At 42.5% G+C, this 23,979-nt stretch overlaps 1 protein-coding gene and 1 long non-coding RNA gene across 2 annotated transcripts in view; one reads left to right on the top strand and one right to left on the bottom strand.

Moving 5' to 3' along the window:
* Nucleotides 1-1,285: 1,285 nt before the first annotated feature.
* Nucleotides 1,286-23,387, bottom strand: LOC138284856 (uncharacterized). Its single transcript, XR_011201466.1, has 2 exons — nucleotides 23,267-23,387; nucleotides 1,286-1,505 (listed from the first exon to the last, which is right to left on the bottom strand). It is a non-coding gene; the product is annotated as an uncharacterized lncRNA (long non-coding RNA).
* Nucleotides 23,275-23,979, top strand: part of GPATCH3 (G-patch domain containing 3) — a 44,194-nt gene continuing 43,489 nt past the window's right edge. Inside the window, exon 1 of the mRNA XM_069224066.1 lies at nucleotides 23,275-23,598. Within this exon, the coding sequence (XP_069080167.1) occupies nucleotides 23,289-23,598 (310 nt within the window). The 5' untranslated portion in view covers nucleotides 23,275-23,288. The remainder of the gene's footprint in view (nucleotides 23,599-23,979) is intronic.

Below are 23,979 nucleotides of genomic sequence, written 5' to 3'. Positions count from 1 at the left end.
GAAGTACATCATGTCACTGACATCAGCCATGCTCTTTGAATGTCTTAAAAAAAGGCTTAGAAGTGGTGAAACAAGCAGAATATCAATACTGTTTTTGTCTGATGTACCAGTCATGCCCAAAAAGAATTGAAGAGACGATATGTTGGATATTACCCGTGCAAAGTTATAGCCTTATTTGTGCCCGGGTATAACATCATGCCATAAGAAGTGAAAATGTGTTCATAAAATTTCAATAAAGGCTGATAGAAGCTGCATTTGTCTGGAATAAATGTGAAGTTGGAGGCAGCCCGCACTGCACATATTCATGAGGAATTGTGTTTTTCCAAATACCAATATGCCATTGCTGTTGAATTTTGAGTTGTTAGTATTTTTTTGGAGACACTTTCTTACAACTCATGTGCACTGACAATCTCACTTTCGATTTATGGAGAACTATGTACATTTTAATGGAACGTATTGTAAGATGTCTGATTACCTCATTTCATTTTTCTGGACTGTATGTGTGTTGTTTCCATTAAATGATGGTTTTTTGAGAGGACTATCTCAGCTTCTCATAAATTGTGGATTTGTTTCAGAATTTCTGAATAGGATCCATTGTTTATTTTACCATATTTGTTTACCAAGGTTTTAAGAAATGCATGGATACCCCTTTAGTTGTTATCATTATCACAGTTGTTCAGGCAGTAGGGTATGCCTAGAATTACTTTGCTTATTCCTTCTTGATATACCTTTGTGCTTTTCACTGAGACTCCGAGACCCATCTGAATGGCAAGGTCGTGATGTAGTGTGATAACTCTTCCACCATTATTCAAGTCAGGTTTGGAGAATAACTGCACCATTGAAGAGATGACTCATATATTAAATGTGGGCACCCAATGCCTTTCTTTCTTGATTGCAAGATTTGGTTGGCTCATGTCAACTCATATCTAGGTGTGACCATCAGATTGTATTTCTGGCACATTAAAATCTATGACACCCATAACACTGGCCACTGTAACCGGATCCATGATGACTTCTTCTAACAGGTTAGTAAATACGGCTTTACCGTGTAGCTGAATGCTGAAGGAGATATCTATGAATTGTTGTATCAAGTGTTTTAACCTTTCATCGATGTGGAGGTACAAATCTGTTGTTTTTGAGCTTGCCTATTGTTATAATGTGTATGTGTAATATTAATAGAACATGGTGATGTATTTACGTTCTGTTTGCTGGCACTGGATAATGAAAAATGTCCTAGCTAACAAGAAGGAAAGTTTCAATTGCATTAAGGACACGGAGACGAGGATTATGCATAACTTTCTTCAGTTTATTAATACAGCAGATTCAAAAAACAAAGAAAAAATAAAGACTACATGTTCCATGAAACCCATGGCATCAGAGGCCAAACATATTCCAATCATAGCACAATCCACCATATAAATAGATATGACATCCCTTCCTGTTCATCTTCTTCACTGGAGGAAGTTAATGTTGGTATTATTTCTAATCCAGTCCTTGGTTATTGCCTGTGTAGATGGAAAAGTATAAACCACGTTATCCAGTTCTTTAATTAAAAAGGTTATATTACAGTAAAATCCATAACGTTGAAAGATAGTGAGTTATTTCTTCTTAATAACACATTAGAATATATGCACGTAAATGAACATTTAAGTTTATGAATAAATGGCACCTATATAATTTAATTACTTACTGGAACCTGGAAAGGTATATTTCTCCATGGAAGGGAGAGGCTCTTAATAAAGAAATTGCCTGGGTGTGATAATCCATGCCTCTGCGTCCTTGATAGAATTGAACCTTTCCTTCTTGTTAGCTAGGACATTTTTCATTCAACGTCAGGACCGGAGGCGAGGATTATGCATGTTTAAAGCTTACTGACAACCAGAGTTGCGGCTTCTAATATTGGTTTACAATAGAATTTGTTTTAAGTGGATTCCGATGACATATCCGCTGAATTCATGATGTCCTCTAGTCTACCATTTACCTGAGTGGCTTTAGATGCCATTGCTCCTCTTGCGGAATGTGCGCCAAATCTATTAATGTAAATACCTGCCTCTGTCATCAAACCCATCTAGCAATAGAAGGAGATGAAACTGCTCTAAACGTTTTTGTAATGCAATGAGAAATTGATTCTCACCTGCAGGTCTGGTATCCACTGTCATGTCTTCGTATGCCTTAATACATCTGACTACACATCATTTAGGGTGGTCTGGGAAAGCAGGATAAGATATTAACCTGATATTAGTTTTAGTCCTCCTGGAGACTGTGAAAGTAACACCTTCTGGAGTGAAAACTCTAGCTGACAAATCTAGGGCTCTAGTGTCAGAAACTCTTTTGCAGGATATGAGGCATAAAAGAATAGCTAGTTTAGCTGATAGTTGTTTTCTAGATAAGAAATGATTATCCTGCCATTCAGAAAAGTTAAAACTACGTTAACGTTCCAAAGTACAGAGTATCTAGGCTCTACAGGTTTAGAAAGGCGAATGCCTTTCATTAACTTACATACCCACGGGTGTTCACCTACTGGTTTTTTATCAATGGAGATATGTCCAACAGAAATAGTTGATCTAAAAGAACTGATTGTTCGAAAAGCTAGACCTGATTGAGCAAGTTCTGCCAGGAAATTCAGGATGTAAGTAAGTTCTGCCCCCAAGGGTTCGAGATGTTTCTCCATACACCAACTATTCCATCCGGTCCAAGCCGATCTATATGCCTTGGTCATACTTGTAGCACAGGCTTGTTGTATTTAGTTAGTAGTTTTTTTGATAGATGTTTGTTTTTCCAACGTCCCCGGAAATCCTCCAGGCCATGAGGGAAAGATGGCCTTGAAGTACTAAAGGGTGAGGAGAGCCCTGATGATCTAGAACTATTGAAGGGAATTATGGTAGTTTTATTGGGTGATCTCAAGACAACTCCATCGATGCTGGGAACCATGCTTGAAATTTCCATATTGGTGTCACTAGCACCAAAGATACTATTTGACGTCTGACCTGAACTGCTACTCTGGGAATCATGATAAATTGAGGGAATGCATAGGAAAGATCTTTTGACCAATCTTGGAAAAAAGTGTCTACTGCAATCGCTTCCGGGTCTGGTCTCCAGCTGACATATCTTATCAGTTGGTGATTCAGTAGAAAAGCAAAGAGATCTAGATTGCAAGGACGCCATTTTTTCATTACAGCTGGAAAAATGTTCTGATCCAGTTTCCAGTCTGTGTTGTCCGTAAAGTTCCTGGAGTTCCAGTCTGCTACAATGTTCTTGATTCCTGGAAGATATTCTGCTGTTGAAGAGATCTGTTTCTGAAGGCAATAATGCCAGAAATCCTTTGCTAATTCTGAGAGGGCTTATGATTGAGTGCCCCCTAGGCGATTGATGTACTGACTGCTGATATGTTGTCGATCCTCAGGAGAATGGAGCAACATACTTTGTCCCTGGTGAGAGATTTGATTGCAAAAGATCCTGCCAGGAGTTCCAGGCAATTGATATGGAGAGAGAGTACTTCCTCAGACCATCTGCCTCCCATGGATATATCCCTGCATCTGCCCCCCCCCATCCCAGACGACTGGCATCTGATTCTATTATCATGTCTGGTGATGTGCCGAATATTGCTGTGCCATTCTAAGGTTCCTTGTGGTCTATCCACCACTGGAGTCCCATTTAGGTTTCTGGAGATAAGGAGCTTATTTCTGAGTAAGTTAACCCTTTCCGGAGATAAGACGCTTTTAGTCTTTGCAATGCACAGCAATGAAGTGGACCTAGGAAGATGGCCTGAATTGATGAGGATAGAAGTCCCACTATCCTGGCCAATTGGTATAGAGTTATCTTTTACCTTCTGAGAACCTTCTTGAATTCTTTCAGAATCTTGGAAAGTTTTGATAATGGAAGGCTGAGTGATGCCATGACTGAGTTTATGAGGAATCCCAGAAAGACAATCTTTTGCGTTGGAATTAATTCCGACTTTGATTTATTGATGACAAAGCCAAGATTTTGAAGGAGCGCAATAGTCGTGTTCAGATTGTATATGAGCTGAACTAAGGATTGATCCTCCAGGAGAATGTTATCCAGATAAATAATCATCCTTATTAAGGGCTCGAAAAATCTACTCTGCCACTCGCTATAGTGAGTTTTATTTTATGAGGTCCAGCTATTTTTAGATCCTACTCACCTCTTCTGGCGAGTGGACAAAGAACAGGTGTTCTGTTCAGTCAGAAACTGAATTAGCAATTAAGATGCCTTTAAATCTTATTCTTGTCAAATCTGCTCTGTGTTCAGACACAGAGGTCAAAAGTCAGTATGTCTTCTTGCAATGCAAATACTTTTCCTTGTTGCTGCAGAGTTCAAGGATTTTGTAAGGTGAACTGTCTGACCTATGTGAAATTAGAGGCTTTTGCCATCAGGTTTTTCCAAACACACAACATTTATATAACTAAGTGAACTTTACAAACATTTCAAATAATATTTCAGTAGCTGTGGAAGACCATTTTTTGCACTTCTGTGTGATGAAACAAATATCTTAATAGGATGAAAAAAATCAAAACACTTTACTTGGTGATGTGCAAATGAAAAATGTTTTCTAAAATACAATTTTCACAGATTATTGTTAATACACTATTTAGTTTTATCAGTAAAGCTGCAAGTTAGTGGGAAGGTTTTTTGACGTTTCTTGGAAATTTACTGTCTGTAAATAACAGTGCGCTACCACATCATGCTTTAGTAATATATTTATTAAAAGTGAGTGTTTAACCATAAACTGAGAAACATTCCTGTCCTGATGGCAAAGCTGTTAGTAAACTAAGAGGCACGTCATGTATGGATCATGTGTACCCTATATGTGGGCTAGATTTATTATGCATGGTGTAAACGTTTAGTGTATTGAATCAAACAAAAGAGGATTTTTTACTGCAGAAATGCTGAACTCACATATTTGAAGGTGCACTCATATGTGAGAATGAAGAAAAAGACAACTGTAAAATATAATATTTGCCTAGGATCACACGATTTGAGACACGTTTCCGGGTCAAGTATATTACAGTTAGGTCGAGTAGATTATTTAAGCTACTCGACCTGCAGGTCTAGTAACATTTTTATGATTTTTCGAGGCGTGTTATTCCCCTGATATGAAGGAATTCTACTACTGGACGGAGGAGTTTGGTGAAACACCAAGGAGCTGAGGATAGACCGAAAGGGAGAGCTTTGAATTTGTATATTTGCCCTTTCCATGCAACCTGAAAAAAAAATTCCTGTGAGGAGGACAAATGGGAACTAAAAGATATGCATCCTTGAGATCCAACCTGATCATCCAATCTTTTGGGAGAAGGATGTCTCTCAATAGATGTATGCCTTCCATCCTGAAGTGATGATAAACTATCCACATATTGAATTTTTCAAGTTTATGACAGGGCGAAAGCCTTTGTCTTTTTTCTCTACTAGAAATATACTGCTCAAAAAACTGTTTGGGTGAAGTACTGACCTGCAAATGGCTCTTTTCGGTAGAAGATCCACCACTTCAAAATCTGTAAGCTTCATCTCCTGTGAATACTAAAGGTCTGGGGCAGGTTTTTTGGATTGGAGTTCCATAACTCTCTATGTGAAAAACCCGATCTGATTGAAGGATCCATGGATCCTTTGTTGTTGTTTCCCAGTTGGAAGCAAATCTTCAAAGCCTTCCCGCAGGATTTTGAAGAGAAGAAGGGATAATGCTTACCAAAATTTCCTCCTGGTGCGTTGGCTCCTCCTCTGATGCGGTTGGTTCTGTCTCTGCCGGAACTTCTGGAGGGAAAGAAAGTTCCCTCATGACTGTCATTCCAGCCGTTGTTCCTTTTGGGGTATCCTCTAGGGAAGCCTTGATGGCAAAAATGGTAAGAGGATCGGCCCCTTCCTCTTCCGGCCCCATCAAAAACCTTAGCAGGGAAAATCTTTTTTTTTAGAAGTTTGGGCCTTGTCTAGGGCATAGAAGGTTGCTACAAACTTCCCTAGTTACTTAACAAAAATATCCCCCCAAAAAGTTGCCCTGGGCTATAGCCCCCTCCTCTGAAGTCGCCAGTTCCCCAAGTTTGGGATCTATTTTAATGAGAAGGGATCTCCTGCATTCTACAGGCAAAGCGCAGTTCACATTCACACAGAGACATATGACCCTTTGTGCCCAGCTGGCGATAAAGTCAACAGATAAAGGAATTCCAGTCTGTTTTGCCTGTTCAGCTAACTGGATGATCTGTGTCAGAGGGCCAACATATAGAAGTTTATTCTGGCAACTCCTCCAGGATCTATCAATTCCCATCTTGGGGTCTTTAATATATTTGCTTAAAAAAAGGCACATAGCTTATGCTTAATGTCAGGTGTAGTTGCCACTTTGCCTGGAAGGGAAGGTGTGGAACATTCTGCCCTAAGTTTTGCCCTGACATCTTTTTCTAAGGGTTGGCAAATTATATTGGTCACGTAGTCAGCCTCTTTAGGTTCAGGAACCCATTCAGAGGATCTGGGGTGATAAATATCTGAAGGGTTAAACATGTCAGATTGACCCATGTCTTCATCTGGAGAATAAGGGGAAACAGAGTTAGGACGCTAAGGTCTACTCATCTCTTGGTCCTCGTCCAAAGAAAATTTGGCATCCCATACATCCTCCCCTCCATGGGGGACCCCAAAGAAAGGTTCTGGATTTTTAGCGACAAAGTTGCTCATTTCTCCGGGTCAATCTTACTCCCGGTTGGGTAAATGTTTAAGCGTGCGCGCACTCTAATGGAAGGTCTCTGAATGTTTATCGAAACATTCTAGTTGCCCCTCGTCATGGTTAGCGGTCTTGCTACCCCTTGAATTAATACCACTATTAACCCGTTTAGGTTGAACGGGTTTGCTAAAACCCCTGTAAAGCTTTTAGCAAGCTTATCAACTTGTTCCCAAAGAGACGCCAGTGCATTAGAAATGGTGATGAAAACACTTGATTCACCTCTGGGGGAAGACATTGAGGAACCCACTCCTGTTCTGCATCCTGAAAGGAGGTATTTTCGTTGCCAATATTATGGTCCATATTATGAGGGTGAGAGCACAAAAAAGTGTTAACAGTAATTTTTAAACAATAAATATATATTATATTTTTTGTAATTGAGAAAGATATATTTTTTTAAAGTTTGTATACAATATCAATTTTCACCCAATTTAAATATGTATGGGTAGCCCCCTCGCTGGTGCTCTTAAAATAAATCTAGTCAGTCAAAATATATAAAACACCACAATGTGATGCTATTGTACTAAAAATACACTAAAAACGGTGTTATGAGCGAGGGATGGATAGTGATGCGCCTGAAAGGAATTCCAAGAATATCCTGACAGGGCTTCCCGGAAATTCACGTAGCAGTCAGCTGAAGCGCTCACATGAAGCCGTTTCAGAGGCTGCTGACGCACCTGGCAGGTTGTCGAGTGGTGCCCTCGCAAGACCTGTGAGGAAAGTACGAAAATAAGCACTCGGGCAAAGGCCTACTGCGCCAGTGTGACTAAATCTTTCTCCCAGTGCATTATGTGCCTATGTTAGCCTTGTGTAAACTGAACATATTGTATCCTCCTTACTGAGCTACAGCCTTCCAAATGAAAAGAACACTTTGACGACCCTTGCCTGAGTGTGTGCCAAAAGAATTTCTTCAAAACCTTCTAAAGAGGATCAAAATATCAGTTACTTCTGTATCGCAGTCACCTGTGATAAGTCTATATAGAGCCATGGAAATGGCCTTATTAAAAAAACAGTCCAACGTTTTGATGTGTTGGTTCTCACTTGTAATTAGGTTCTGTGTAAAGCTATTTGACCCACGCCCCCCAATTTAAGTCTTGTCTGCATGCTAGAAAACTGCAATATATATGAATGAATGACTAGGGCAAATGTTGGCACTAAACTGATTGAGGTCACTCTGGTCTACACAAGTCTTACCAGAAGCTGAAGCCGGCAATTTGAATGGGTAGCCACATAAAAATTCTAAGGGGAATACTGATAATTTAGTATGAGGTATTTGATCAGGCTTTCCAGTCTCCTGAGCCTCTTGTAAATGTGAGAACTGACAATATAATCTGCACACTTCTACACATCCGTCCTGTAAACTGTATGCATGTCTAAATTTGCTACCCCACACCATGTACTGTAATTTTGAAATCTTTTGCCAGGAGTTGATATTTAAGCACCCCATAAACTCTAAACTAAGATCACTAAACCTCTGTCTAAAACTGTGTTCTTGGTAGCCTTTTGTGAACCGAACGGAAGTACTATTGTAGGAGGCTGGCCTGGTTTGTAGTGGGTACCCTAGGTACTTACACCTTATATATTTACCCATGGTTCTAATAATGTAGTGTATGTACATATATGTGTATTCATGTATGTATGTGTATATGTTGTTTCTGTGCTTGGCATGTTCGTGGGTCATTGCATGGCTCCTGGGTGGGTTGTTATACTGGATATCTATGAATCCCTGCTCTCATCTTATCACACTTATCTACCCATCATCAAATGTCATGTCTCTATCAAATTATCCACCATTCCCACTCTGACTCATCCCAAATCCTTTCTACTACTTTCATCTCCTAAATAACTCTGCCTAACCTCTTCCCTCCGCTTCCACATCTAACTCACCAAACCTCACTCTACTACCATGACCTCCCACACAACCCTACTAAATTCTCCCTCATTTATCTCACCCGGCTACTGTGCTCTCCATAACCCTTCCCCACACTTCCCTCCTCCATCCCCCTTTACTCATCCCAAGCCTTTTGGTTGAGTAAATGAGGGATATACTCCCAATTAACACTTCTGGATTTCTTTCCTCCTCCACCCCTCCATTACTCCGGTCAATAATAATACTAAAACTGTACTCATATTTCCCAATACTAATCCATCACTAATTCTTGTTGGGTTCCAGAGTAGCATGCTACTTACCGAAAAGCGCTTCGACGCCTCGTCAGGGGTAGTAAGCGCTATATAAATACTATTACAGTACAGTACAGTACAGTAAGAGAAAATAGAATAACTAAACAATATACAATTGTATGAAAAAACGCTATTCTACAGTTAAGAGAATGTCACAAAAAACGGGTGTTGCACTTAACTGACAAGCAGTGAAGAAAGAGGAACAGGAAGGGAAGTCATACCTATTTATATAGTGGATTGTGCTGTGATTGGACTGTGTTTGGACTCTGATATCATGGGTCTCATGAGACTATAGTCTTTATTTTTTCTTTGTTCTTTGAATCTGTTGTATTAATAAACTTAAAGAAAGTTATGCATGATACTCGCCTCCGTCCTGACATAGAATGTGTCAAGAAGCACAATGCGGGCATAGAACTATGGGGTATAAGTATTCTTTGTGAGACAGTTTAGGCAGTTGCTGTGGACTGAGTGTTGACTTTACACTGTGTCTAGGGCTGCAAATAAAGACACTTAAGAACCTACTTACCTCGTGTTGTGGAGTCCATTACTACACCTATCCCATGAAAAAAATCAAAGAAGATAGCAGTGGGATGTTCAAATGTTTTAAACAGAACTTTTAACCAGGAAAATATCTGCAGCAAGCCATCATTTATTGATGTTTGAAAGCTCAAAATACTCCCAATTTCCGCATTTAAGGCGACCACAAAGTATCTCAAATTCTCCTTGTTGTTTTCATTAGAGGTGGAGCGTGAGGTGCATGGTGTAGGCACTGTAGTGATGTATTAGTTTGAATGTAAAAGAAGAATGCTATGACATCAGGGGCAGTGGAATGTCGGGGCAGGCTGTGACAGGGGATTGGAATGTTTTCATATGAAAGGTCGGAGTTGTGCCGGTTTGGGGATGGCGAGCGCATGTATCTCTGTCTGTACATTATAACTGGAAATAAACTTTTAACGGAAAGAACAAGAAGAGCCAGTGTACTTACTTCACATGGCGACAAGCAGGATCGTAAAGCAGCAAGCATTGGACTGAGAAAACTGCAATTATTGGAAGACAATGCAACAGACATCAGACTGAGGATTGGAGGGCAGCTATTTTAAGACCTGCTTTGTTAAAGGCAACTTATTTTAAGCAAGTGAGGGAAGTTTTTTTTTTTTTCTCTTTCTCTAATACAGTTGCCGTTTGTTTACTTTGTTTGAGGCATGTGTGTGCTGCTCAAACGTTAGATTTTTCATCGCGTCGGCCCCTTGCTGAAGTTTATCCGGCACAAAGGAAAATTAACAGAAATTATTATAACAGAGATACATGTCTTGCTGAAGAAGTAAGCTAAAGAGTTATATTTTACAGCTGTAATTTTTAGTACACTATGGGGGTTATTACAGCTTTGGAGGAGGTGTTAATCCGTCCCAAAAGTGACGGTAAAGTGACGGATATACCACCAGCCGTATTACGAGTCCATTATATCCTATGGAACTCGTAATACGGCTGGTGGTATATCCGTCACTTTTGGGACGGACTAACACCTCCTCCAAAGTTGTAATAACCCCCTATGTCTTCGAGTGGAGATTCTTCTGGTACAGGGACGTCGCTTTCTTTGCAGTTGAGTACACCCAAGGAATTTTTAGCGTCTCCTGGTGTACCAGCTGTACAATGGAAGGAGGGGAAGGAATATTTTTTGAATTACATCGCAAATTTAGAAGATTGCAACGGTTTAATCTCTGCTGAAAGAAAAAAAAGGATCTTAATGCACTGTTTAGGTCCTGAAGGTCTTCGTATTTACAGTCAACTACAAAAACACGATAGAGGCGATGAAGATGTGTTTCAAAGTGCTATTTTGGATTTAAATTATCATTTTTCTCCTGCTGTTTGCATTGCGGTTACTCGTCACACATTTTTCCACAGGAAACAAGAGAAACACGAGGACATAGAGAGCTACGTTTCTGCTTTAAAACATTTAGCTAGCTCATGTAGGTTTGCTGGTCTACATGATGAACTGGTACGGGACCAGATTGTAATGTATACTAAAAACAAATCTATTCAAGAGAGGTTGTGGATTGAAGGCGAATCCAGTCTAAAGGATATTATTGTTTTAGTGAAGAAAGCAGAATTATCCGAAAGATGTGCGAAAATTACTTTGGCACAGGATAAGAACTCTGAAGAAGTCATTGCCAAAGTTAGTGATCGGAAGCACAACAAATGGTCCATGGATAAGCGGGATAATGACTTTAAAAAAGAGAAAAATCTAACTTTTGCAAAGAATCAAAAATCTAACATGCCTGATCGATCCAGAAATGAGTGTTTCCGTTGCGGGAGTTCCTATCATTCTGCAAAATTTGATGGGTGTCCAGCTAAAAATGCTAAATGTTTGGAATGTGGAATTGTAGGCCATTTTGCTAGGGTGTGCAGGAAGAAACAAATGAAGAAGGTGAACAGTAAAGTGGCCTGCATTAAGGAAGTGGTGGAAGACTGTTCTGATGACAGTGATGAAGACGTGAATTATAAACTGAGGGGTCACAAAACTGTGGTTTTGAACATTTCAGGACAAACGTCAAACAAACCCTTGTGTTGGGTATCATTTGGGGGAGTTATGCTGCAAGTGGCAGCAGACTCTGGTTTCCCATACACTATTGTTTCAGAAAGCACATGGCAAAAGCATTTTGTACATAGTTTAGGGGAACATTTAGAAACCTCTGACATTTCTCCTGAAAGTTACACTGGTGATAGTATAGATATTATTGGTTTTAGATTGCTGGTATTCAAATTTAAGCAAAGACAAGCAGTATGTCAATTATATGTGGCTAAAGATGGTCCGTCAGTATTAGGCTGGAAAGACCAATAGAAACTGCATATTGTGCTAGATCCTAACAGTGTAGAGCAAGTCTTAGTAATGTGTGATGAAGAAGACACAAAAAAATGGGTCACACAAGAGTTTCCAGGAGTGTTCAATGGGCAAGTAGGTCAACTGAAAGGCTTCACACATCAGATTAGACTCAAAAAGGATGCCAAACCAAAAATTCATAAGGTACGGAATATTCCGTTTATTGTCAGGGATGAGGTAAAAAAAGAGTTGGACAGGTTACAAAATTCACAGATTATAGAACCAGTTGAAGCTTCTGAGTGGGTTTCACCTTTGGTTGTTGCACGTAAAGCTAATGGCAAATGGCAAAGTGCGTTTGTGTGTGGATTTGAGAGGTTTGAACAATAATACCATAGTAGATCAGTTTCCTTTGCCTCGTATTGATGAGATGTTGTCTGCCACGAGAGATGCTAAATGGTTTTCCACTTTGGACTTGTCGTCTGCTTACCAACAGGTTAGGTCGGATTATCATAGCAGACATCTTACAACGTTGTGTACACCATGGGGTTGTTTTCGTTTCAAACGTATGCCATTTGGTTTGGCGTCGGCGGCTGCCGTCTTTCAAAGGTTGATGGCGCAGTTATTTGGACATTTGCCTAATGTTACATTCTTTCAGGATGATATTTTAGTTATGGGAAGTAGCAAGAAACATCATGATAAGGAATTGAGGAATGTTTTGAACGTCTTACAAGAAAAAGGTTTGACCGCAGAGAGCAGTAAATGTAGATTTGCACAGAGAAAAGTAACATATTTAGGACATGAGATTGATCATGAAGGCATAAGACCTAAAAAAAAGTTGATGGAAGCTATTAAGAATGCCCCATGCCCCACATCTAAAGATGATTTGAGATCCTTTTTAGGTCTAGCCGAGTTTTATTCGAAATTTGTAGAAAAATTTTCAGATAAAACCTACCAAATGAGACTGTTACTAAAAAACAAAGTGAAATTTGAATGGAATGTAAGTTGTCAGAAGGCTTTTCAGGAAATTAAGAATGCAATTGTGAGTGCTCCAATGTTGCATGGGTACGATCCAAAAGCTTGTTCTATTATCACTACGGATGCGAGTGGTAAAGGCCTTGGTAGTGTATTAACACAGAGTGACAATGTGGGTAAAGAATATGTGGTTGCATTTGCATCCCGTTCTTTGTCTCCCACAGAGGAAAAATACTCTGTGATAGAGAGAGAAACTTTGGCATGTGTATGGGCATTAGAACACTTTCGAAATTTGTTTGGGGGCAAAAATGCATCATACGGACTGACCATAAGCCCCTTACTAAATTGTTAACTACGGAAGGTTTATGTAGAGCATCTGCGAGAATAGCTAGACTATCTATGAGACTACAAGATTTCTTATATGAAGTGCAGTATGTTCCTGGGGTAAAAAATGTTACTGCAGATTTTTTAAGTAGAATGTCCTTACCTTTAAGAGAGCTGGATCAACATCCATGGAATGACTGGTGTGTAGCTGGTGTGTTTGATGAGAATACTTTAAGCTCATTGTAAAAAAAAGAATGGATCATGGAGTATGAGAAAGATGAAGTGTTGAAAGAAGTTAAAAACAAAGTGATGTTCGGCTGGTATAATGACAAGAAAGTCAAAAGCAGTGATATGTTAAGAGCATTTTGGGAAGTGAGAGATGAATTGAGTATTGAATGTGATTTTGTGTGTAGAGGTGGGAAGATTATTCCTCCCTGTGGTATTAGAAATAAACTTATCGCTATTGGACATGAAGGTCATTCAGAATTATCTCGCACCAAAAGAGGAATTAAAGTACTTCATTGGTGGCCAAAAATTGATGTAGAAATTGAGAGATATGTACGTGACTGCATGGAGTGTGAGAATAGTGACAAAGCTCAAAAGACACTTAACCCGCCGATTTCTTCTTCAAGTTGTCCTAATATACCACGGGAAGAAGTTGCTTTAGACATTATGGGTCCTATTACATGGCATGATGGGACTTCAAAGTTTATTGTGGTTTTAGTTGATTTGTTTTCAAGGTGGAATGAATTTTCTGTGTTACAAAAAATTGATACCAAGGCAGTGATTAATTTTTTGGAGGAAATATTTTTGAGGGAAGGATTTCCCAGAATGTTATTGACGGACAATGGTGTTCAATTTAAATCTGAGGAAATGAAAACTTTTGCTAAAATGACTGGTATTGAACAAAGGTTTACAGCTTTGTATCATCCCAGGGGGAATGCTGTAGTGGAACGTATAAATAGGATTTTCAAGGGCATCATTCAAATTGCAAAGCATGGAAACAAAAGTAATATAGATTCTGAGTTAAGGAAAATGTTATGGGCTTATAGAGTGACACCTCATGAGACAATAGGTCAAAGTCCGTTTGATATAATGCGAGGTAGAATTCCATTTTCGAAGATTAACCCTGGTTGGATGCAAAGAAGCAGACAAGTACTTTGGAGCAAGGAACATGTAAGAAAGTGCATAAAGGGTTCACAAGAAAAGAACAAGAAGTATTTTAATAATAAATATGGCACTAAGAAAGTACATTTGAATGTGGGAGATTGGGTGAGAGTGAAATCCGTAAGGAAAGTGGCTAAAGGTGAGAGCAAGTTTGGCGAGCCTATAAGAATTAAGAAAGTGATGAGAAATACTGTCATTTTGGATGATGGCAGTGTATGTCACATGAGTCATGTTGCTATTGCTAAGCCTTGCAAACAACAATTTGTGCAGTATGATTTGCTGGAAGGTAATAATAACAAATATTGGTGGCTGGAGTGTGATATTGATGGTAACAAAGATTCTAGAGTTATTGGGGAATTGGAAGCTAGGGGCTGTCAGGAAGGTGCTCAGACTCGTATTAATATGGGAGAATTTGAATGTAATGTGAATGAGCGTGAACAGAATGAAAATGTAGCTTGCGGTGAAGTGAAGAAAAGTTGTTTTGGCAGGGTTCTGAGAAAACCTAAGGTATTAGAAAAAAAATTGTGTGATTAAATAAAAATATATATATTTATTTATATACATATTATTATTTTTTTCTTATTGTTTATTTTTTTGTGATTTGTTTTTTAAGGGAGGGGGATGTGTAGTGATGTATTAGTTTGAATGTAAAAGAAGAATGCTATGACATCAGGGGCAGTGGAATGTCGGGGCAGGCTGTGACAGGGGATTGGAATGTTTTCATATGAAAGGTCGGAGTTGTGCTGGTTTGGGGATGGAGAGCGCATGTATCTCTGTCTGTACATTATAAATGGAAATAAACTTTTAACAGAAAGAACAAGAAGAGCCAGTGTACTTACTTCAGGCACCCAATATTTTCAACATGACAATGCTTTAGTGACTCGTGCCACCACAGGTCAGTTAAGTACAGTATCTTATCAATGTGTACGCAAAACAAATGTAATCCAACATAGCCGCAATACCGAAATGCATAATACTGGTAGCACCGTCACAAAGAGACGTAAACTTTAACCCCTTCCCCGCCACGGACGTAATGGTTACGTCCATGGCAGCGCCCGTGTGGCGCCATGGACGTAACCATTACGTCCAGGGACTGGCAGTCGGGGGAAGCGGTAGCGCTTCCCCCGAGGGCCGCCCCCCAACACCCCCAGGCCAGGGCTGAAAGGGGAATCCCTTCCCCTTTCACGCCCACCCCCCCCCCCCGACCCCCCCCATGACGTCAGCGCGCGATCGCGCGCTGATTTCATGGAAAGGGGGAATGACGCGCTGGAAGCCATTTGCTTCCAGCGCGTCAAGGGAGAAGGTGAGTATTTCACCTTCCTGCGGGGTGGGGGTGCTCTCAGAGAGGCATCGAGGGAAAGGAAAGGGTTTTCCTTTCCCTCGATGTCTCTTTGAGCATTCCTGCTGCCCGATCGCGATGCGATCGGGCAGCAGGAATGCCCACTAGACACCAGGGATTTCTGTATGTGTGTGTGTGAATATTAGTGTAGGGGAGCGACCCCTTGGGCAAGGGTCGCTCCCCTTTGGGGGCACATGCATTTAACGTCGTTTCTGCCCCCCCTGGGGGCAGATTGGCCCTATTTTTAGGCCGATCTGCCCCCAAGGGGGGCAGAAAGCCACTAGACACCAGGGATTTTATTGTTGCTGTGTATTTTTTGTGTTGGGGGGCGGCCCCTTGGGCAAGGGTCGCTCCCCTTTGGGGGCACATGTATTTTACGTCGTTTCTGCCCCCCCTGGGGGCAGATTGGCCCTATTTTTAGGCCGATCTGCCCCCAAGGGGGGCAGAAAGCCACTAGACACCAGGGATTTTATTGTTGATTTGTATTTTTTGTGTTGGGGGGCGGCCCCTTGGGCAAGGGTCGCTCCCCTTTGGGGGCAAATGTATTTTACGTCGTTTCGGGGCAGATTGGCCCTATTTTTGGGCCGATCTGCCCCCAAGGGGGGCAGAAAGCCACTAGACACCAGGGATTTTATTGTTGATGTGTATTTTTTGTGTTGGGGGTGGCCCCTTGGGCAAGGGTCGCCCCCAGGGGCCCTCATGTATTTTTGGGCAGTTCTGCCCCCCTTGGGGGCAGAGAGGCCTATTTTTTTTAGTCCTTTCTGCCCCCAAGGGGGGCAGAATCCCAATAGCGCCAGAAATAGTATGTATGTATGTGTGCTTTGTGTTGGGGGGTGGCCCCTTGGGCAAGGGTCGCTCCCCCCAGGGGCGCAATGTATTTATTGTCGTTTCTGCCCCCCTTGGGGGCAGATTGGCCCTATTTTTAGGCCGATCTGCCCCCAAGGAGGGCAGAAAGCCACTAGACACCAGGGATTTTATTGTTGATTTTTATTTTTTGTGTTGGGGGTGGCCCCTTGGGCAAGGGTCGCCCCCAGGGGCCCACATGTATTTTTGGGCAGTTCTGCCCCCCTAGGGGGCAGATATGCCTATTTTTTAGGCCTTTCTGTCCCCAAGGGGGGCAGAATCCCCATAGCGCCAGGGATACTATGTATGTGTGTGTGTGCTTTGTGTGGGGGTGTGGCACCTTGGGCAAGGGTCGCCCCCCCCCAAAGGGTGCAATGTAATCTGGGCGATTTCTGCCCCCTCCCCTTGGGGGTAGATTGGCCTATTTTTTTTTAGGCCCATCTTCCCCCAAGCAGAGAAGACTAGACACAGGAAAATGAAAAAATGGTTAGTGGCGGAGTGTTTGTCAACTGGCGAAGTATTTACTTTTATGATAATAACAGTTTTTCTCCTTTTTGTTTTAGTTCAAAGCTTTTGCTGACTTTGCTGTGGCTTGTTGCAGTTTTGGCAGTAGTTGTCCTGCGGTTTGCGTAGTTGCATGTTTTAGGTAAGTAAATAAATTTACTCCAAGTGAGTATTGTTGCAATGCATGAATGACATGTTTGTAGGTGGTGTACTGAATGCAGGATTGTGTGTGAAATTGTCCTTAGAGTTATGCACAATGATTATTGTGTTGTCTTATGTCTAATTTGCTTTTTTTTTTCTCTTTTTAGTGGGATATCGTTGGTGATTGCTGTGGCTGTGCAGAGTAGTTGCTGGTGAGTCAAGCTTTTTCAGGCAAGTGAGCAGTATAGTTTTTGAGTTTATAATTCTTAGTGATAAACCTATACTTTGTTACTTATCTTACACAGTGCTGGTTGTTGGTGGTGTATTTGTCCAGTTAATTTTAGTAGGAAGGATCATGGCCAGCCGTAGGATGACCGCTCAGCAGGTTGTTAGTGTGCTTTTTGAGTCATCTTCTGACCATGAATATGAGACTGACTCTGCATCTGAGGCAGAGGAGGAAGTGCAGGATTCTGGAAGTGAATTTTCTGTCAGAGATGAATCATCTGATGATGAAGCCACTCTCAGTGCTGATGAAGGGCCTGTTTTAGAGGAGGACAGTGATGTGCCAATGGTGCAGGAGCCAGCGGCTGAAAGGCTTCCCATTGGAAGACCTGACGCATGGGTTGCACCAAACATGGAGCAGCCACAGTTGCCTGCGTTTACTGGTTTTCCAGGGTGTCGAGTTAATACGGAAAACTTTTTGCCCGTCAACTTTTTTGAGTTGTTTATGGACGATATATTTTTGGAAGAGATTGTTGAGCAGACTAATTTGTATGCAGAGCAGTTTTTGAGGGACAACGCTGCCAGACTTAGGCCACACTCTAGAGCTAGCCGGTGGATTCCCACAAATCTGGAAGAGTTGAAAAAGTTCTTGGGTTTAACTTTTTTGATGGGGCTGATAAGGAAGCCGTCGCTGTCTTCATATTGGTCTACTAGTCCCTTGATGGCAACTGCTATATTTCCTGCCATCATGAGTCGTAACCGGTATGAGCTTCTTCTTCGGATGTTGCATTTTGTAGATAATGCTTTAGCCTTGCCACGAGATCATCCTGATTCTGACCGTCTTTTTAAGATTAGACCTGTCCTTGATCATTTGGTAGATCGGTTTTCAGAGATCTATGTTCCAGGGAAAGAAATATCTGTAGATGAGTCTTTGGTCCTGTTCAAGGGTCGTTTGGTTTTTAGGCAGTACATTCCTAGCAAGAGGGCACGGTATGGAATTAAATTGTATATGCTGTCAGAAAGTAGTACAGGATATGTTTATAATTTCCGGGTCTACACTGGTAGGGATTCCAATATTGACCCCCCTGGTTGTCCTCCCACTTTTGGAGTTAGTGAGAAAATTGTGTGGGAACTTGGTAGACGACTGTTTAACAAAGGTCACCATTTATATGTAGATAACTTCTACACTGGAGTTCGGTTGTTCAAGGAGTTGTTCAGAGTGGACACTGTTGCTTGTGGCACAATCCGCTCTAATCGGAAAGGCTATCCAAAAGAGCTTGTCTGTAAAAAACTTGAGAAGGGACAGTGCAGTGCCTTGCGGAATGATGAGCTGCTAGCTCTGAAATTTGTAGACAAGAGGGATGTATACATGCTAAGCACCATCCATGATGAGAGTACTTCACCTGTGGCTGTTTGGGGTCAGGTTGCCGAAGTGCGCAAACCTGTGTGCATCTTAGACTATAATAAGCACATGGGTGGTGTTGATAGAGTAGATCAGAGGTTAGAACCTTACACTGCTGCTCGTAAGTCTTATGTGTGGTATAAGAAATTAGCGCTTCACTTGTTCCACTTGGCAACTTTTAATGCTTTTGTTGTGTTTAAGGATAGTTCTCCAGAGTCAAGGATGACATTTGTGAAATTTCAGGAGTCTATCATAGCTAGCCTTGTTGTGCTGGAACAGGCAAGAGTTCCTAGAGAAGCAGTGGTGGAGGATGTGGCTAGATTGAAAGATCGTCACTTTGCTGAGCACATTCCTCCCACGGCCCAAAAAAACTTTCCTGCTAAGAGATGTAGAGTCTGTGCTCGAAGAGGTATCAGGAAGGAGACTAGGATGTACTGCCCTGATTGTCCTTCAAAGCCTGGGCTGTGTGTGGGTGGCTGTTTCAGGAGCTACCACACACAGAAGAATTATTGGGAAATTCCGTGAGCGTAAACTGGTGTTTTATATTTTTATATGTTCGGTTTCACGGTTGGCATTAGTCATGTATTCAGTTAGAGCTTTTGTGTTTGTAGTTTTGTACTAATTTATGATTAGTGGTTTCTTTGTTGTTTAAAAACAAAAAAAAGGGGATGGCATGTGTAGAGTGGCGCTTGGCTGGCGGCGTGGGTGTGGTGGCGCTTGGCTGGCGGTGTGTGTGGGGTGGCGCTTGGCTGGCGGTGTGTGTGGGGTGGCGCTTGGCTGGCGGTGTGTGTGGGGTGGCGCTTGGCTGGCGGTGTGTGTGGGGTGGCGCTGGGCTGGCGGTGTGTGTGGTGTGGCGCTTGGCTGGTGGTGTGGGTGGGGTGGCGCTTGGCTGGCAGTGCCGGCCAAACGCCAGTCCACACACTCATCAGCTGGTGTGATTGCTGTATCAGGCATGTGGGCGTATGAAAGTGATGGGCCCTTGACTGGCGCTGTCTGTGGATGCGAGTCTTGTAATGTGCTGGGCCCGTGGCTGGCGGCGTGAATGGTCTAGTGCATGTCATGTATGAAAGGTGTGTGAATGGACTGTAAAGCGGTTGGTGCCTTGTCGTGGCTTTACAGCTCACGAGCTGTGAGTCATTGGTTCAGTTTTTTGGCCTTTCAGTTATTACCAGTGCATTTCACTTTTGTGAAATCTCTTGTTAATAAAATTTGATCTACTGAACCATCACTCACCCTCGTGCCAAATCCAACCAGTATGTGTGGTACAAATGACAAAACCTGCTCCGCTGTAATCAGGCGTCGCAGCACACTTGAGACACGCTAGGTGCCTCAGGTGGGACCCCGATGATGAAGCATGCCACCAACTTGGTTGGTGGGTGAGGGGTCTTCTTCACATAACCTAAGTGTGTTTCTTTTCACAATTTTAGTGTTTGGCACATCACGGACGTATGTGCACACATCAAAGTGATATATTCCAAAAATACCTGTGTTTGGGGGGGGGGGCCCACCTATGTTTTTGGTCCTGGGTGCGGCCGTCATGTAGGGAAACCTACAAAACCCAGAAACTTTTTTAAACTAGGCACCCCAAGGAGTCTAGGGAGGTGTGGCTTGTGTGGCTCCCCCAACATTTTCTTACCCAGACTCCTCTGTAAACCTCACAATTTGCATAAAAAAGCATATTTTCCTGATTTTTCTTAGTAGGATCACCGCTCCAGCACAAAATTCCTACTCCCCAGTTTTCCCCTCAGTCTCCCAAGTAAAATGACACCTCACTTATGTGGGTCCCCAAAGCAGAGTCCGTCTAAAGATGTATAAAAGAATATGCCCTTATAAACTTGCTGTGCTATCCCTTCTATCCCTTCAGGTTTTGGGCCTTATTATGTTGCAGGCACCTGGGCCACCCACACAAGTGAGGTATCATTTTTATCGGGAGACTTGGGGGAACGCTGGGTGGAAGGAAATTTGTGGCTCCTATCAGATTCCAGAACTTTCTGCCACAGAAATGTGAGGAACATGTGTTTTTTTAGCCAAATTTTGAGGTTTGCAAAGGATTCTGGGTAACAGAACCTGGTCCGAGCCCCGCAAGTCACCCCTCCTTGGATTCCCCTAGGTCTCTAGTTTTCAGAAATGCACTGGTTTGGTAGGTTTCCCTAGGCGCCGGGTGAGCTACAGGCCAAAATCCGCAGGTAGGCACTGTTTTCTCCCAAAATTGTGGATGTGTCCACGTTGCGCTTTGGGGTGTTTCCTGTCGCAGGCGCTAGGCCTACCCACGCAAGTGAGGTATCATTTTTATCGGGAGACTTGGGGGAACGCTGAGGGGAAGGAAATTTGTAGCTCCTCTCAGATTCCAGAACTTTCTGCCACAGAAATGTGAGGAACATGTGTTTTTTTAGCCAAATTTTGAGGTTTGCAAAGGATTCTGGGTAACAGAACCTGGTCCGAGCCCCGCAAGTCACCCCTCCTTGGATCCCCCTAGGTCTCTAGTTTTCAGAAATGCACAGGTTTGGTAGGTTTCCCTAGGTGGCGGCTGAGCTAGAGGCCAAAATCTACAGGTAGTCACTTTGCTAAAAACAGCTCTGTTTTCTGTGATATGTCCACGTTGTGTTTTGGGGCATATCCTGTCGCGGGAGCTAGGCCTACCCACACAAGTGAGGTATCATTTTTATCGGGAGACGTGGGGGAACGCTGGGTGGAAGGAAATTTGTGGCTCCTCTCAGATTCCAGAACTTTCTGCCACAGAAATGTGAGGAACATGTGTTTTTTTAGCCAAATTTTGAGGTTTGCAAAGGATTCTGGGTAACCGAACCTGGTCCGAGCCACACAAGTCACCCCTTCTTGGATTCCCCTAGGTCTCTAGTTTTCAGAAATGCACAGGTTTGGTAGGTTTCCCTAGGTGGCGGCTGAGCTGGAGGCCAAAATCTACAGGTAGTCACTATGCTAAAAACAGCTCTGTTTTCTGTGATGTGTCCAGGTTGTGTTTTGGGGCATATCCTGTCGCGGGCGCTAGGCCTACCCACACAAGTGAGGTATCATTTTTATCGGGAGACGTGGGGGAATGCTGGGTGGAAGGAAATTTGTCGCTCCTCTCAGATTCCAGAACTTTCTGCCACAGAAATGTGAGGAACATGTGTTTTTTTAGCCAAATTTTGAGGTTTGCAAAGGATTCTGGGTAACAGAACCTGGTCCGAGCCACACAAGTCACCCCTCCTTGGATTCCCCTAGGTCTCTAGTTTTCAGAAATGCACAGGTTTTGTAGGTTTCCCTAGGTGCCGGCTGAGCTAGAGGCCAAAATCTACAGGTAGTCACTTTGCTAAAAACAGCTCTGTTTTCTGTGATGTGTCCACGTTGTGTTTTGGGGCATATCCTGTCGCGGGCGCTAGGCCTACCCAAACAAGTGAGGTATCATTTTTATCGGGAGACTTGGGGGAACATAGAATAGCAAAACAAGTGTTATTGCCCCTTGTCTTTCTCTACATTTATTCCTTCCAAATATAGGGGTGTGTGTAAAAAAGACATCTATTTGAGAAATTCCATGTAATTCACGTGCTACTATGGTCACCCCGGAATTCAGAGATGTGCAAATAACCACTGCTCCTCAACACCTTATCTTGTGCCCTTTTTGGAAATGCAAAGGTTTTCTTGATAGCTATTTTTTACTCCTTATATTTCAGCAAATGAATTACTGTATACCCGGTATAGAATGAAAACGCACTGCAGGGTGCAGCTCATTTATTGGCTCTGGGTTCCTCGGGTTCTTGATGAACCTACAAACCCTATATATCCCCGCAACCAGAGGAGTCCAGCAGACGTAACGGTATATTGCTTTCGATAATCTGACATTGCAGGGAAAAGTTACAGAGTAAAAAGTAGAGAAAAATTGATGTTTTTTTCACCTCAATTTCAATATTTTTCTTTTTCAGCTGTTATTTTCTGTAGGAAACCCTTGTAGGATCTACACAAATGACCCCTTGCTGAATTCAGAATTTTGTCTACTTTTCAGAAATGTTTAGGTTTCTGGGATCCAGCATTGGTTTCATGACCATTCCGGTCACTGACTGGAAGGAGGCTGAAAGCACAAAAAATTGCACAAATGGGGTATGCCCCAGTAAAATGCCAAAATTGTGTTGAAAAATTGGGTTTTCGGATTCAAGTCTGCCTGTTCCTGAAAGCTGGGAAGCTGCTGAGTTTAGCACCGCAAACCCTTTGTTGATGCCATTTTCAGGGGAAAAACCACAATCCTTCTTCTGCAGCCCCTTTTTCCAATTTTTTTGAAAAAAACAAAATTTTCACTGTATTTTGGCCAATTTCTTGGCCTCCTTCAGGGGAACCCACAAAGTCTGGGTACCTTTAGAATCGCTAGGATGTTGGAAAAAAAGGACGCAAATTTGGCTTGGTTAGCTTATGTGGACAAAAAGTTATGAGGGCCTAAGCGCGAACTGCCCCAAATAGGCAAAAAAAGGCCTGGCACAGGAGGGGGAAAAGGCCTGGCAGCGAAGTGGTTAATTTAAATTTAAATTAAGTCCTGGGAAAAATGAACCGATCCGACGTATAATAACAAACAACCTCTAGTTCAAAGTCTTTCTTCTATTCCTTTTATAATGATCAGCCAAACCTGATCTCGCGAGAGTAGCTTACCCGGCTGTTTTGTACCACTAAGATGGCGGCGCCCAGGTCGGATGGGGAACTTCTAGTAGTCTGCTGCATTCCCCCGGTACTCCGCGCCGCGCATCTCCGCTCTCACTTCAGCCAATTCATGGAGGCTGGAGGGTTTCAGTGCTTCCACTACCGGCACCGGCCGCATGGGGGAACCGGAGGGGGTCGCTGCTGCCTTGTATCTGTGCGAGCTGGTCAAGCCACAGCCTTTCTTAGGATGTACAGCGGAAGGCCCTGGACGGGGCCAGGGGGCAGTGTCATACCGGGACCTCGTTGTGCGATCCGCAGAGTGCAAGCCCCACCTTCCTGTGCAGGTAAATGTGTGGCTGCCCATTCGAAACGCCGGGACGTTTCTCATATAGCTACGGAGGGAACAATATCGGTTCTGCAACGAAGGATCTGTTTAGATATATACCACTTGATTAATTTGGAAAGTTCGTTATCTTAAATTGTACAGTTGAAGGTGGGCCGTCTGGTTCCTTGTAATTTGAGATCTAATGAGGCTCGATATAGTAGTACCACCTCTATCCTCCACTCTGATTCAAATGCTCAGTTAAGACTGTTATGACAGTAGACCTCCGTGTCCCCTCCGTTTAAGAAATAACGGATTAACCCCACATCCCTCGTCCCAGTTATTATACAATAAGCAGGTCACGTCATTTTGTGTTGACTGTGACGAGTACTAAATGGAGTAA

Source organism: Pleurodeles waltl, chromosome 3_1, assembly GCF_031143425.1.
Source record: "Pleurodeles waltl isolate 20211129_DDA chromosome 3_1, aPleWal1.hap1.20221129, whole genome shotgun sequence".
Classification (NCBI taxonomy): Eukaryota; Metazoa; Chordata; class Amphibia; order Caudata; family Salamandridae; genus Pleurodeles; species Pleurodeles waltl.
Note: the sequence above shows the minus strand (reverse complement) of the source record. Positions and strands in the feature narration are given on the sequence as shown.